Source organism: Silene latifolia, chromosome Y (assembly GCF_048544455.1).
Source record: "Silene latifolia isolate original U9 population chromosome Y, ASM4854445v1, whole genome shotgun sequence".
NCBI lineage: Eukaryota > Viridiplantae > Streptophyta > Magnoliopsida > Caryophyllales > Caryophyllaceae > Silene > Silene latifolia.
The window spans coordinates 191,807,171-191,820,266 of NC_133538.1; the positions used below are offsets into that span (position 1 = coordinate 191,807,171).

A 13,096-nucleotide genomic window follows, 5' to 3' on the forward strand; every position below is an offset into this window, starting at 1 on the left:
ATCTAAACAATCGGTTTTCCTTTCTATAAACCTAATTAATCAACCTGAATTTCATCCTCTTCAATCTTCATCCCTTTTATCTCCTTCATAATCAATCACCAAACACACACAAAAAAATCACAACTCCCACACGCCCGTCCATAATTATTTTGGAATCTTTATTCAATGGCTATGAATCGCACCTGTTACTTGGCCCTTAGTATAAAGCTTTGCAGGGGGCCTTATCTCGTTAGTCTAGTTATCTATTTATAATTCCGTATATAAATAAAGTGCCAGTGCTCTTCATCTTTTGCTTCTCTTAATGTCGGAAAAAAAAACCCTACCTCATTTATGGAGGGTAAGAAAAGTGTATCTAGAAGATGGTGGATATAGGTTTCGTTGATCTGTATGTTGGAAATTATGTATATTCTTGTATAGCTTTGTTTTTTCAGGGAAAAAAAAGGGATATATGGTATAAAAGGAATCCAAATTGGTTTTGCTGTGTCTATTTGTTATCTTCATTGTGGGATTGTTATCAATATAATAAGTTTTAATCGACGGGGAGATTATCAGATTTGTTTCGTGGATGAATACATCAAGACGGCTACACTGTTTCCCTCCATCAAGAAGGATGCAAAGACATCGATTATTCATAGATTCAAGAAATTTATGATTTTGGAGCGGCAGCATTACCATTACGATATTTAGATAGTTATTTTGAATGTATTTTTTACGTTAGCAATCTTGATTTTCCTTTGTCTATTTGTTATCTTCATTGTAACCTACGCCTAGTTGATTATTAATGAGATGACAATTTCAAAAAAATTGGTTTTGCTGTGTCGTTGAGAAGGTTCACTCATTTGGGTTTTTTGGGTTTAGATGGTTATTGGAATTTTGGATATCATCATGTCAATTTAATTTTACGACAGATTTAATGGAAGAAATAAATAAATGAAAATAAAAAAGTTAAAATAAGGAGAATGGAAGAAGAAAATAAAAGAAGGAAGAATAAATGAAGAAATTGGGGAAAGATTGGAGAAATTGTTAAACAAAATAGAACGATCAATTGTGTTTCTGTTTTATTCCTCAACCGTAAAATAAATAGTACAACCAATATTAGGGCACAAAGCCCAATACCGAGCTAACATAGACCAATGGGCCGTTACGACTCATACAACACTATCACCCCCTCTCAAGTTGGAGCATACGGGTTCAAAATGCCCAACTTGCTAACTAAAGAAACGAACTGTGAGACTCCAAGTGCCTTAGTAAGAACATCCGCTAATTGAACAGTAGTAGAGACGTGAGAAGGCGCGATAAGACCGGACTGAATAGCATCACGGACAAAGTGGCAATCGATCTCGATATGCTTGGTCCGTTCGTGGAAGACCGGATTCTGAGCAATATGAAGGGCAGATTTACTATCACTGAAAGTCGAGACCGGAGTCGGGTGTGGAATGCCGAGATCCTCCAGGAGGCCCTTAAGCCATTTAACTTCACAAGTTATGGCACGCAGGGGACGATATTCGGCTTCAGCAGACGATAATGAGACAGTAGGCTGCTTCTTAGTTTTCCATGAAATAGGGGACGAGCCCAGAAAAACAAACCAACCCGTCAAGGAGCGACGAGTGTCAGGACACTTGGCCCAGTCGGAATCACACCAACCCGACAATTGCATATCAGACCGAGAAGAGAGAAGAATACCCTGACCGGGTGTACCCTTCAAGTAGCGCACCGTACGAAGCGCAGCATTCCAATGATCAAGTCTCGGGGCACTCATGAATTGGGACAAAATATGGACCGAGTATGAAAGGTTCGGGCGAGTAACCGCGAGATAAACCAAATGGCCTACTAACCGACGATAAGGCTCCGGGTTAACAAGAAACTGACTGCTACTACAGCCGAGCTGATGATGCTGCTCCATAGGAGTAGGGGCAGGCTTAGAGCCGAGTAGCCCTACCTCCGAGATAATGTCAATGGTGTATTTACGTTGACAAAGAAAGATACCGTCTGAATTACGTGCCACTTCAAGGCCTAGAAAGTATTTTAATTCGCCCAAATCTTTCATATGAAAGCAGGAATGCAAATATTCTTTAAAATATTCGAGGGCCGGTAGGTCATTTCCGGATACAATTAAGTCATCCACGTAGATAAGTACATTCAGCCGGACAGATTCCTTCATAAATGTAAACAAGGAATAATCATAGTAGCTTTGAGAAAAACGTACCTCTTTAAGGCAATACCGAGCTTAGCAAACCAACATCGAGGGGCCTGTTTGAGACCATACAACGACTTTTTCAATCGACAAACAAGACCGGGCACTGGAGATTTAAACCCCGAAGGCAACCGCATATAGACTTCCTCTTCCAAATCACCATGGAGAAATGCATTATGGACATCCATTTGATGCAAATGCCAATTCTTTGCGGATGCTACAGCTAAGAAAGTACGTACCGTCGTCATCTTGGCAACGGGGGCAAATGTTTCATCGTAATCGACCCCCTCTGTTTGATGATTTCCGAACACAACCAGTCGGGCCTTTAATCGTTCAATGGTGGAGTCGGACTTATACTTGATCTTATACAAACATTTACTTCCGAGGGCTTTCTTACCAGAGGGCAGCGGTTCAAGTACCCATGTTTTATCATCAAGTAAGGCTCGCATTTCGGCTTCTATGGCATTGCGGCAACCCGCACTCTGTACGGCCTCCTTGAAATTGCGAGGTTCGGTATGTGACGTTAAGGCTGCCAAGTAAGAATGGTGCGGAGTCGAAAATTTATTACAAGATAAATAATTAGCTAGAGGATACGGCGTACCTGAGGTTGACGATGACACAAGCAGGTGAGATGCGCTAGATGGACTATTATCATCACTGTCGTCACTCCCGAAATCAAGTACATAATCCCGGAGATTCGGATTTGGCTTTCTGACCCGTTGGCCATGACCCAAAGAAGGAGAAGGTGGTGAATCCTCCGTATCAGAATCACTAGAGGAGGACGTCCCATTTGCCGTTCCAGCCGCGGTGGAGGGAGTATTAGTAGCAGCCGTTTCATTCCCAGGGGCGGCATTGTAATCAGTGGCGTCTATATAATTGTCCCAGTCAATGACAAAATCATCGGAATTGCTCGGGGTGGGATCCGGACTAGGACGTGAATCATGCAAGGACAAAAAAGGAAATTGATCTTCATAGAATTTCACATCACGGGAGACAAAAAATTCTCGTCTATCAAGGTCATACAAATACCACCCTTTTTAACCAGACGGATACCCCATAAATACACACTTTCTACTCCGACTAGCAAACTTATCCCCTTTGGACCGTTGATTATGTGCAAAACACAGGGACCCGAAAACGCGAAGACATGTGAAATCAGGCGGTTTCTTGAAAATTAATTCATACGGAGTCAACCCATTAAGAAGACGTGACGGAGTACGATTAATAACAAATGCAGCAGCTAAGGCACATTCGCCCCAAAAATTAATAGGAAGACCACCCTGAAATCGTAGGGCACGTGCAACGTTCAAAATATGTTGATGTTTTCGCTCTACTCGCCCATTTTGTTGGGGTGTACCGACACAAGAGGACTGAAATAATATGCCTTATTCGGAAAAAAACGGCTTTAAGGTATGAAATTCTGTCCCATTATCGCTTCTCACAATTTTTATGTCAGCTGAGAACTGTCGTTTAATCATTGCAATAAAGAGTAAAAATTTATTGTATACGTCGGTTTTGGAATTTAACAAATAAATCCATACTCCACGCGAAAAATCATCAACCAATGTCAAAAAATACCGTGCCCCCGACGATGAAGGGACATCATACGGTCCCCATAAATCACAATGTATCAGTTCAAAGGCATTTAAACTTTTATTACTGCTCAACGGAAAACTATTACGAATGTGCTTAGCTCGATGACAAACCTCACATGGTTTTGACAAAGAATATTTGCTAGAACGAAAGAAAGGGAGCAATTAAACAATTTGCTCGGATGGATGTCCCAACCTATTATGCCATAAAGTAAAATATGACGAGCTTGCCACTACATTTATTTCCTTCGGTCCTTGACGAAGATAATAGAGTCCATCTAGCCTTTCACCCGTGCCAATCGCCTCCCTCGTAGCCCGGTCCTGTATGGTACACAAAGAAGCATTGGTTACAAGTTCACAGTTCAAAACATCACTTAATTGCGAGACCGAAATCAAATTGCAGGTTAATTGAGGCACATATAAGACGGGGTCCAGAGAGATGGTTGGTGTGACATTTACTCGTCCGATTTTCGACGCAAATATTTTGGAACCATCAGGCAAACCAACAATACGATAAGGAATATTACGGACATCACAAAGCAGAGTATAATTACCAGTTACATGATGGGAACACCCCGTATCTATTAACCACTAACCGGAATGCACATGGGTAGGTGTGCCATACACATTTACCATAGATGCGGAAGCGGACTGTGCGGGATCGACAGAGGAAGACGCAGGGGTCTGGACAGAGTTGCTTGCCTCAGAACGCATTCCTTCACTTCGACCACCATTGCCCTCATCCCGATGACGGCCACCATTACCTTGGCCTCCCCCACGGCCACGAGCATAGGACCCACCACGACCTGACCCGCCACGCCGGAGAGCTTTCAATTCATTGTACCAATCAGGAACCTCCCCGATAAGGTCGAAACACATGCTACGGTCGTGTCCTCCACGTTTGCAGTGATTATAGTATAATTGTTGACGTTCAGTCCGTGTCATTAGAGACGGGGGTTTATTAAGAGGATTCATAGTCGGCTGAACATGAAAACTAGCAATTTCAGAGGTGGGTTCGGGAATTTTATCGACACTACGGACTCGCTCTTCCTGACAGAGCATATGGAATGCCCTAGCCATGGTGGACAGGGGCGTTTGAGCGAGAATGACAGAGCGGAGGGAGGAATACGGGGTAGGGAGAAGGCCGAGGAGAAACTGATGCAAACGATCAGATTCTCGACGCTCTATGTGCTGCTTAGCACTCGTACAACTGGCGCAACACTTACATTCAATTATCGGCTGATGTTTATCAAGTTCATCCCAAAATTGACACAATTTTCCGTAATACACCGCTATCGACATATTATCAGTTTGACGACATTCTTGAAGACCTGCTTTGAGTTGTTGAATTCGTGACCCATCAACTATGCTAAACTGCTCATGTAAAGCATCCCATAAGCTTTTAGCGTTCTCAAATTTAGGGAGCAAAGCACGTACCTCAGACGTGATTGTATGAGACAACCACGAAACAAGCATAGAATGGATCGTTTCCCAAACCTCGGCCGTACACGGGGCCTTTGGTTCGTTAATGACATCATTAACAAAGACATACTTGCGACGAGACTTCAGCGCAAGGCGAACTTCATGTGACCGTTCATCGAAATTATCGAGGGTAAGACGAACAGGGGTGATAGAGTCACCGGGACGGTCTTGAGGACCTAAGTAATACGGAGAGGAAACATCAATTTTTGAACTGGAGCCGTCACCAATGGTCATGGTGGCGGCTAGGGTTGAGAATTTCAAGATTTTAATTGTTTTTTGTTCACTGATACCATGTTAAACAAAATAGAACGATCAATTGTGTTTCTGTTTTATTCCTCAATCGTAATATAAATAGTACAGCCAACATTAGGGCACAAAGCCCAATACCGAGCTAACATAGACCAATTGTCCGTTACGACTCATACAACACTATCAGAAATGAAAAAGGAAGTAGAAGAAGAATAAATGAAGAAAGAACAAGAAAGATTAAAAAAAGAGGTGAACCCACATATCACCTGTTGGAAAACCGGTTGTAGCAGGTCAATTATGGCATGGGTTTAGTACAAGTTAAATGGCGCAATAATTTGGATTATTCTCAGTTAAACATTAATTGGGATTAATATAGGAAGAGGAGGTTTAGTTTGGATTATTCTCATGAAATAATCCTTTTTATTTAACATTGCTTCTTGACACATTTTGTTCTTTGTATAAACATATGCTATAAAGCTATGCATTTTTTTAACTGGAGTAAAAATTTAATTAGACTTAAAAGTAACGCGGCCAGAAGTCTCGAACCCAATTTTATCCAAAGAGTCCAACTCAAAACGTCAAAGGTGACCAAAACTTGAAGATGGCTCGATTCTGAAATAAGGCATCCAAAATGACCTAATATAACAAAGAGAAACGTTAAAAATAAAAAACATTTCAACTTATAAACTTAACTTATGCAACTCAAAAATAACTCGAGTCGAATTGACCAATCTAAATGATCCATAAATAGTACACTCGTTAGATTGATTTTCTAATATGGGAAAGTAAAGAAAGAAGCAAAAAAACGAATTCATGCCCATATAGATAGACAATATGTGCGTAACATGGTTCTGCTATTGTGTTATTCAACTCGTGAAAGTATCAACGTTCAGAGTGTTTTTAAAAACAGAGGCCCATAAATTATGGGGGCCCAAAAGTTAATTTGGTAACAAATGTATGTAAGTATATACATCAAATCCCAAATTGAGAAAGAAGAGTACTTAGAGCAAGTGAAGGCTTGGAGCGAACAAGCGAGCGTAATCCTGGAGCGCGTTAGTCTGTGTTAGAGTGAAGGTTTCTGTGCTAGAAGCCTAGAATAGTGAGGAAATGAGATGCCTTGGCGTGGTTTTTTTTTTTTTTTTTGACAACGATAAACTATATTAAAGAAATAAACCTGTTATAGTACAAACATAGGAAAGTTAGCTACCCGTAAACTATTAGAAAACAAACTAATCGAGCTAGTATTACAAGCAGAAACAGAGAGACGGTATCTCTTGAAGGAAAGGTGATAATAATCTTTGAACTCGAACAGAAAGGCCTCCTTCCTTTTAGCCCTTGTAACAATTGTAACAGTACTTGTGTACCTGCACAAAAAAACAACAGAATGGTTGACAGAAACCAGAGATCTTTTTTTTTTTCAAATCGGTACCCACTCGAGTTACGCGTCCACGACCCTAAGGGCAATGCACCTTACGACTACGAGTCTTGCTCAACTTCTCTTTAACCGCCACGAAGTGAAACTGGACCGTTGAGAAATTACTAGCGGGAGAGAGATCCGATGACAAGCGCTTTTTCTTATCAACTTGGATAATGACCTCCTCTTGAACCAACTCGACACTCAAAAGGGTTAGAATTGGGATTCTTATAATCTTCCTCACGCAAAGGAGAAGACGAGGGAACTACTGCTTCCCTTGAGTTTTCTTCATGGCGAGTTCCTGTTGGAATGGAGTTTTTAGAGGTGAGGGGACGAAAACTCAAGTAAGAAAAGGATCCTGGGTGGAAAAACTAGATATTCCTCTAGAGTAACAAGTTTTTGTAGTCTTGGGAGGAAAGACTTAATTTGTTTTTTGGTTGTTTTTTATTGGAGAAAGAGTAGTTTGTAGGTTTTGCCGAGAAGGTATGGGAGGTATCACCTTTATCCTCAGCATGCAACATGGGTTCAACTTCATAATTACCATCAAAGTCCATGGTACTGTCTGAATTAATGTTAACTCCGCCATGATCAGTGCCAACCGCATTGCTGAACAACGGCTGTAATACTCCGTAATTTTAGATATAATTTATAATTTATAAGGTGAATAAATAATAATAACGTCGTAAAAAAAAAAGTAAACCGGGTAGTAGACCGACGGTTTGACCGAGTAGAAGGGCGGAGGTGTATTTGGTTTGGGTGTTATTTATACTACCTAGATATTTTAGTTATTTAATTTATTTAGGCAATTACCTAGAACCTTCCTACCACCTACCACGTCAAAATCATAAACTTATAACTTATGGGGAAAAGAGTAATATTTGTGAGACAAGTTTAAGACGGAGTTTTCACCGTGCATTAAATTAATTGTGGTAAGTTATCTAATCGCTTTACATCAATTATTTACGTTTGACCGTCCTTGACCACTGCCTTGACCGTCCGTTGACTGCCGTGGCCTGTTTGACCGATGGGTTGACCACCGTCGGTTAGCCGTGTATGAGGGTGTCGGTTGAGGCGAATTTGGGTGATTGTTATGGGTAGTTTACATCTTAATTTAATCAATAAAGAATAGTTTATAATTGTATACAATTTCAATTGTTGTTTAGGTGGTGAATTTGGGGAAGAAGCTTCCTAGTAGATTAATTAATTGAATTTTGAAGATTTGCTAAAGGTAGGATATCTACTCAACTTTCTCGCTTGTTAAATTAACTAACTGATAAATTCCCTATAAGATGAATTATTATTGCATTGTTGTTATAAGATGAATTATTATTGCATTGTTGTCATAAAATGAATTATTATTGCATCGTTGGCATAAGACAATTTATTATTGCATTGTTGTTGTAGAGTTTTTCCACCATAAGTTATTGTTGCAAATGTTGTCTTATGAGCATATTATAATTATATTACTATCACTGCTGGGTTGGTTTTCTGTTTATTGACATATTTGGAAGAGATTGGTATTGTGATTGTGATTATGATTATTGGTCGGCTAGGCACGGGGATGTGGAAGTGCCGTGGACCTGCGTGATTGTGGTCGGCCAGGCACGGTGGTGTTGGAGTGACCGTGGACCTGAGCGGGTGTTTGTGATGTTTGGGTGTGTCGTGTATCACAGCTATGAGGCACACGGTTTCTGTTGTTGTCTTTTTTGTTGCCGGCTTCATTATATCTATTTATTTTGTATTTTAGTTATCCTACTCAACCGTTTGGTTGACTGTGTATTCTGTAAACACCTGTGATGAACCTATTATTGGGGAGAATATTGACTAACAGGTTAGCTTTTGAGGTGTGTTGGATGCTTGGAGGGAGCTTGGGATGTTTGACCATCTACAGAGTCTAGATATCACCTAGTTTATATTCAGACACTATTTATTTTATTTCCGCTGCTTTGTAAATTAAATTATTTAAACAGTTCATTTGAGTTGTAATAAAACCTCTTGAGTTATCCAGTTAAACAGTATTTATTTTAAAGTACCTTATGTTATGTTTGCCTTTTTAGTTAGTACCTCAGGCAAGTGAGATGGTAACACCTTTATTTATTTGGGAATGTCTTGCCAAAGGCTCCTGAATAAATGAGGGTGTTACAAAGTGGTATCAGAGCGAACGTTCCTAACGCCTAAAACAAATGAATCTAATGAATTTAGGATGCGTCTAATAAAATGAACCTGGGGTAGAAACTGTTTAGGAGCCCTCTTATTAGGTTAGGGAGACATCCTTGATCTGGCCCTACTCAGTTTTCAGCCGGTCACCTCGAGGAAGGTTAAGAGAGTGGGGTAGTTAGCGTGGGTCTATTTGTGGTCCAAAGTTGCGGAATTACTAACTTAATTTGCAGGATGTGAACAAGGTAAGAAATTTTGAGACGAATGAAGAGAAAGTGGCGTGTGGCCGAATGGTAGGGTGAATGTGGTGGATTGAATTTGCTTTGAGCATGTGTTAATTTGTGGCATAATTATTTGTGAAATTTTCTTAGCATAAGACAGATGACATGAATTGAAGGAATATGAATCAAATAATTTTGCTCCATCTTTTATGAATTTAGTTTCACATATGTGAATTACATGCTTAGAATCATATGTCTAGAGATATGCGGTATGTGTTGCCCCGAATTTATAAGCATAGAATTATGAAATTGCATGAATTAGAGACTAAGAATGTGTGACAAATAATTATTTTGTGCAAATGAAGGGAGGAGGCCGTGAGTGGGCCGTAGGGTAGGCGTGTCACGGTGGTTGGTCGGGCAAAGGGCAGCTCGGCCAATCACACATTATTTTGTATGCAGGGCTTTTATCATATACTTGTGCCCAGAAATTCTTTTAAACAGAAACTTATGTTTCTTTCTTTATTCTTAATAGAACCCAAATATGGCACCAAAGATAGCTACACCCACAACTATGTCACCGAAGGAAATTGATAGGCTGATAGCAACAAACGTGGCTTTGACAGCTGCTCTGAAGTCGAAAATTTCCACGATGGATCCTGCTAAGATGAGTGTTGCCATTGCTCGTCATAATCCAATAAAGTACGATGGGCTAGGCGAACCGTCCTTATTGGGAGATTGGTGTAGGGAGTTTGACAACCTTTTTGAACTATTGAACTGCCCTGAGGAGATGCAGGTGGATCAGGTTGCTCACTACTTGAAAGGGAAGGCCAGACTGTGGTGGAGTCGCAGTAAGGGGGTCATCAGAGAAGCTTGGAAGGAGAGTGAGAAACCTTATATCACCTGGAGAGGCTTTAAGGAGACGATGAGAGCTGTGTTTGTACCTGAGCATGTTTGGAGTAGGATGAGGTCAAAGTTTGATACATTTAAGATGACGGAGGAGATGACAATAGAAGACTACCATAACAGATTCATGAAGCTAGCTGAGTATGTGTCGGACTTGAACTATGGTGACGAAGTGTTGGCTTTGAGATTTGAGAAGGGGTTGACCATGCCCATCAAGAAGAGGCTCTCAGCTGGGGAGCCAAGCACTTTGGAGGAAGTATACTAAAGAGCAGGACATGCTGAAAGAATTGCTGATATGGTAAAGGAGGAAAAGAAAGACAAGGGAGAAAATAGAAAGGCTGAGACTACGAGTAAGAGAGCTGGAGGAAGTAAGAAGCAAAATTATAACCAGTTCAGATCATATTCCGTAGGAGGAGCCGTGAGTGGTGGTGGCTATGGCCGTGGTGTTGGGGCGAGTGGGGCGAGTGAACAGAGAAAGCCACAATGCTACAGATGTGGTAGATTCGGTCATAAGATCGTTGAATGTAGGACTACTGGGAGAATGAATATTGGGAACGGCGGATTTGGTGGAGGAAATCAGAGTGGGTATCAGACACCGGCACATAGCTATGGAAGTAACCGTTTTAATGGATCCTGGAATAAACAAAGAAGCTACAAAAATAACAACAACTATCAGAATCGCTTCAACAATAATCAAGGCAATGGAAATGGGTCGTACCAGAGACAAAATAATGGGGGAAATTAGACCAGTGCCGTGAAGCCATGGGCGGCGTCGGCTTCAACCATGTAACATGGGGTCAAGTTCAGTGGTAAACTGTTCCTAATGGGTAAGGAGGCTGCTGAGGGAGATGCACATGTGGTTTCAGGTACTTTTCTAACCAATTCTAAACCATCTTACAATTTATTTGATTCAGGAGCAACCCTCTCATTTATATCAAGTGACCATGTTAAAGTATTTGAATTAGCCGACCCAGTATTAATAAAAGACAAAGTAGAAATACCTTCTGGGAGTCAGTACCTTGCACCAAAGTATATAAAAACGTAAATATTCTAATAAGTGAGGTTTTATTTTCAATGGACTTAATAGAATTTCCTTTGGGTGGTTTTGAAATTATTTTAGGGATGAATTGGTTGAGTAAAAATAGAGCCTTTATTGATTATCACCAAACGAAAGTGTTCTTGAAGGGACCAATGAGAGTAAGGGTGTCGTATAAGGGATTTGTGGTAAAACCGAAGGTGAGACTTATATCAACAATTACCCTGAAATTGTGTTTGAGGAAGGGAGGAGAATTAATTTTGTGTCATGTATGGGACCTACGTGAGGAGGTGAAGGGCGCAGGGGAGATCTCGGTAGTGAGTGAGTTTCAAGATGTGTTTCCAGATGATATTTCAGGTTTACTACTAAAGAGAGATGTAGATTTTAATATTGAATTGAAACCTGGGACGAGACCTATTTTAAAAGCACCTTACAGGATGGGGCCTAAGGAGTTGGAGGAGTTGAAGAAGCAGTTGGAGCAATTGTTAGTGTAATACTACGGTTTTATATGCTTTTGGGTACTCTATCGAGTGGGGCTTTCTCTGTCGAGTAAGTGAGTTTGGATTTCGAAAAGTGCTCTGCTGATGGGTACTCGATCGAGTAAGTGTGACATTCGATCGAGTAAGGGTCACTCGATCGAGTAAGTGACTTACTCGATCGAGTAAGTCGGTTCTACGGGTGGTTTTAGTTGGGTTTTGTTAGCAACGCGTGATCGATATTTAAAGCTTTCAGTTAGTTCCTTTGTCACTTTTATCTTTTCTAAAACCTTTCAAGAGAGAAAACAAGTTACGTTGGTTCCGTTCTTCGCGTTGCTATCAATCCCAAAGGCTAGGGTCGTCGGATCGTCGTGTTCTTTACGCCGTTAAGTTCGTCGTGTCGTGGGTAAGATACTTGTATAGTTTTTATGCCTTTTCGTTGATTTTGTTTAAAACCCTAATTGGGTATTTTTGGGGGATTTTGGGAGTATGATATGTATTAGATAGTGATGATATGATTATGTGTTTATAGGAGGTGGTTTCGTAGAGGAGCAATATTAAATATCTGCTTTGTGACGATCTGGTGATTTGCTTATTCCAGGTAGGGTTTCCCTACTCGGTTATTGGTTACATAGTTGTTGGTGATGGTTGTGTTTATTGTTGATCTTTAACGTATTGGATTGTATTGGTGTTGTTGTTGTATAATTAGTTGTGTTGTGTTTGTTTGTGGTTCGCGAGGCGTGTCCTCGGTTGAGCGGAGTCACTAGCGGGAGTGGCTTCATGCCCTTGATTCGCCCTCTGTGGAACCCGCCATAGTAGGGGATGTGCACATTAAGGAACATGGGTTATCGCTCAGAATATATGAGCGGGGATTTGGTGGGTACGGCTGTGGTCCCCCACTGGCGGCGTGGAATATCTGTTGCGATGGGTTGTAATTCTTCGGTTTTATGAGTCTCTGGGTACTCTATCGAGTGGGCCTTACTCTGTCGAGTAAGGGTGTGTTGCGTTTTAAAATAGTTTCTGACCTGTTGGGTACTCGATCTAGTAACCTGGATACTCGATCGAGTAGGAGGCACTTGATCGAGTATGTCAGCTACTCGATCGAGTAGCCGGTTTACGGGGGGATGATTTGTCGGGTTTTGTTAATAATGCGATTTAATATATAATTACTCCCGTCACTTTCTTTAATCACTTTTACAAACCTAATTACTTTTAAAGAGAAAACAATCTACGTTCTTCGCATCAATCGCATTATTGGCAAATTCCGGAGCTTGGAAGGTCGGATTTTATCTTTCTTTATACCGTTGTAATCCTTGCGTCGAGGGTAAGATCTATGTACTTTTTTTATAGTATTTCGTTTACTTTAGTTAAA

The 13,096-nt window shown here is 40.7% G+C and overlaps 2 protein-coding genes across 2 annotated transcripts; one reads left to right on the forward strand and one right to left on the reverse strand.

Moving 5' to 3' along the window:
* Positions 1-1,171: 1,171 nt before the first annotated feature.
* On the reverse strand, positions 1,172-7,535 carry LOC141629689 (uncharacterized). The gene is made up of 7 exons (XM_074442660.1): positions 7,473-7,535; positions 6,874-6,881; positions 4,420-5,551; positions 4,018-4,107; positions 3,380-3,474; positions 2,290-3,202; positions 1,172-2,155 (listed from the first exon to the last, which is right to left on the reverse strand). The coding sequence occupies exons 1-7, from the start codon at positions 7,533-7,535 to the stop codon at positions 1,172-1,174; spliced, it is 3,285 nt and encodes a 1,094-aa protein (XP_074298761.1).
* A 2,315-nt stretch (positions 7,536-9,850) lies between these two features.
* On the forward strand, positions 9,851-10,477 carry LOC141629691 (uncharacterized). Its single transcript, XM_074442661.1, has one exon. The coding sequence runs from the start codon at positions 9,851-9,853 to the stop codon at positions 10,475-10,477; it is 627 nt and encodes a 208-aa protein (XP_074298762.1).
* Positions 10,478-13,096: the final 2,619 nt, after the last annotated feature.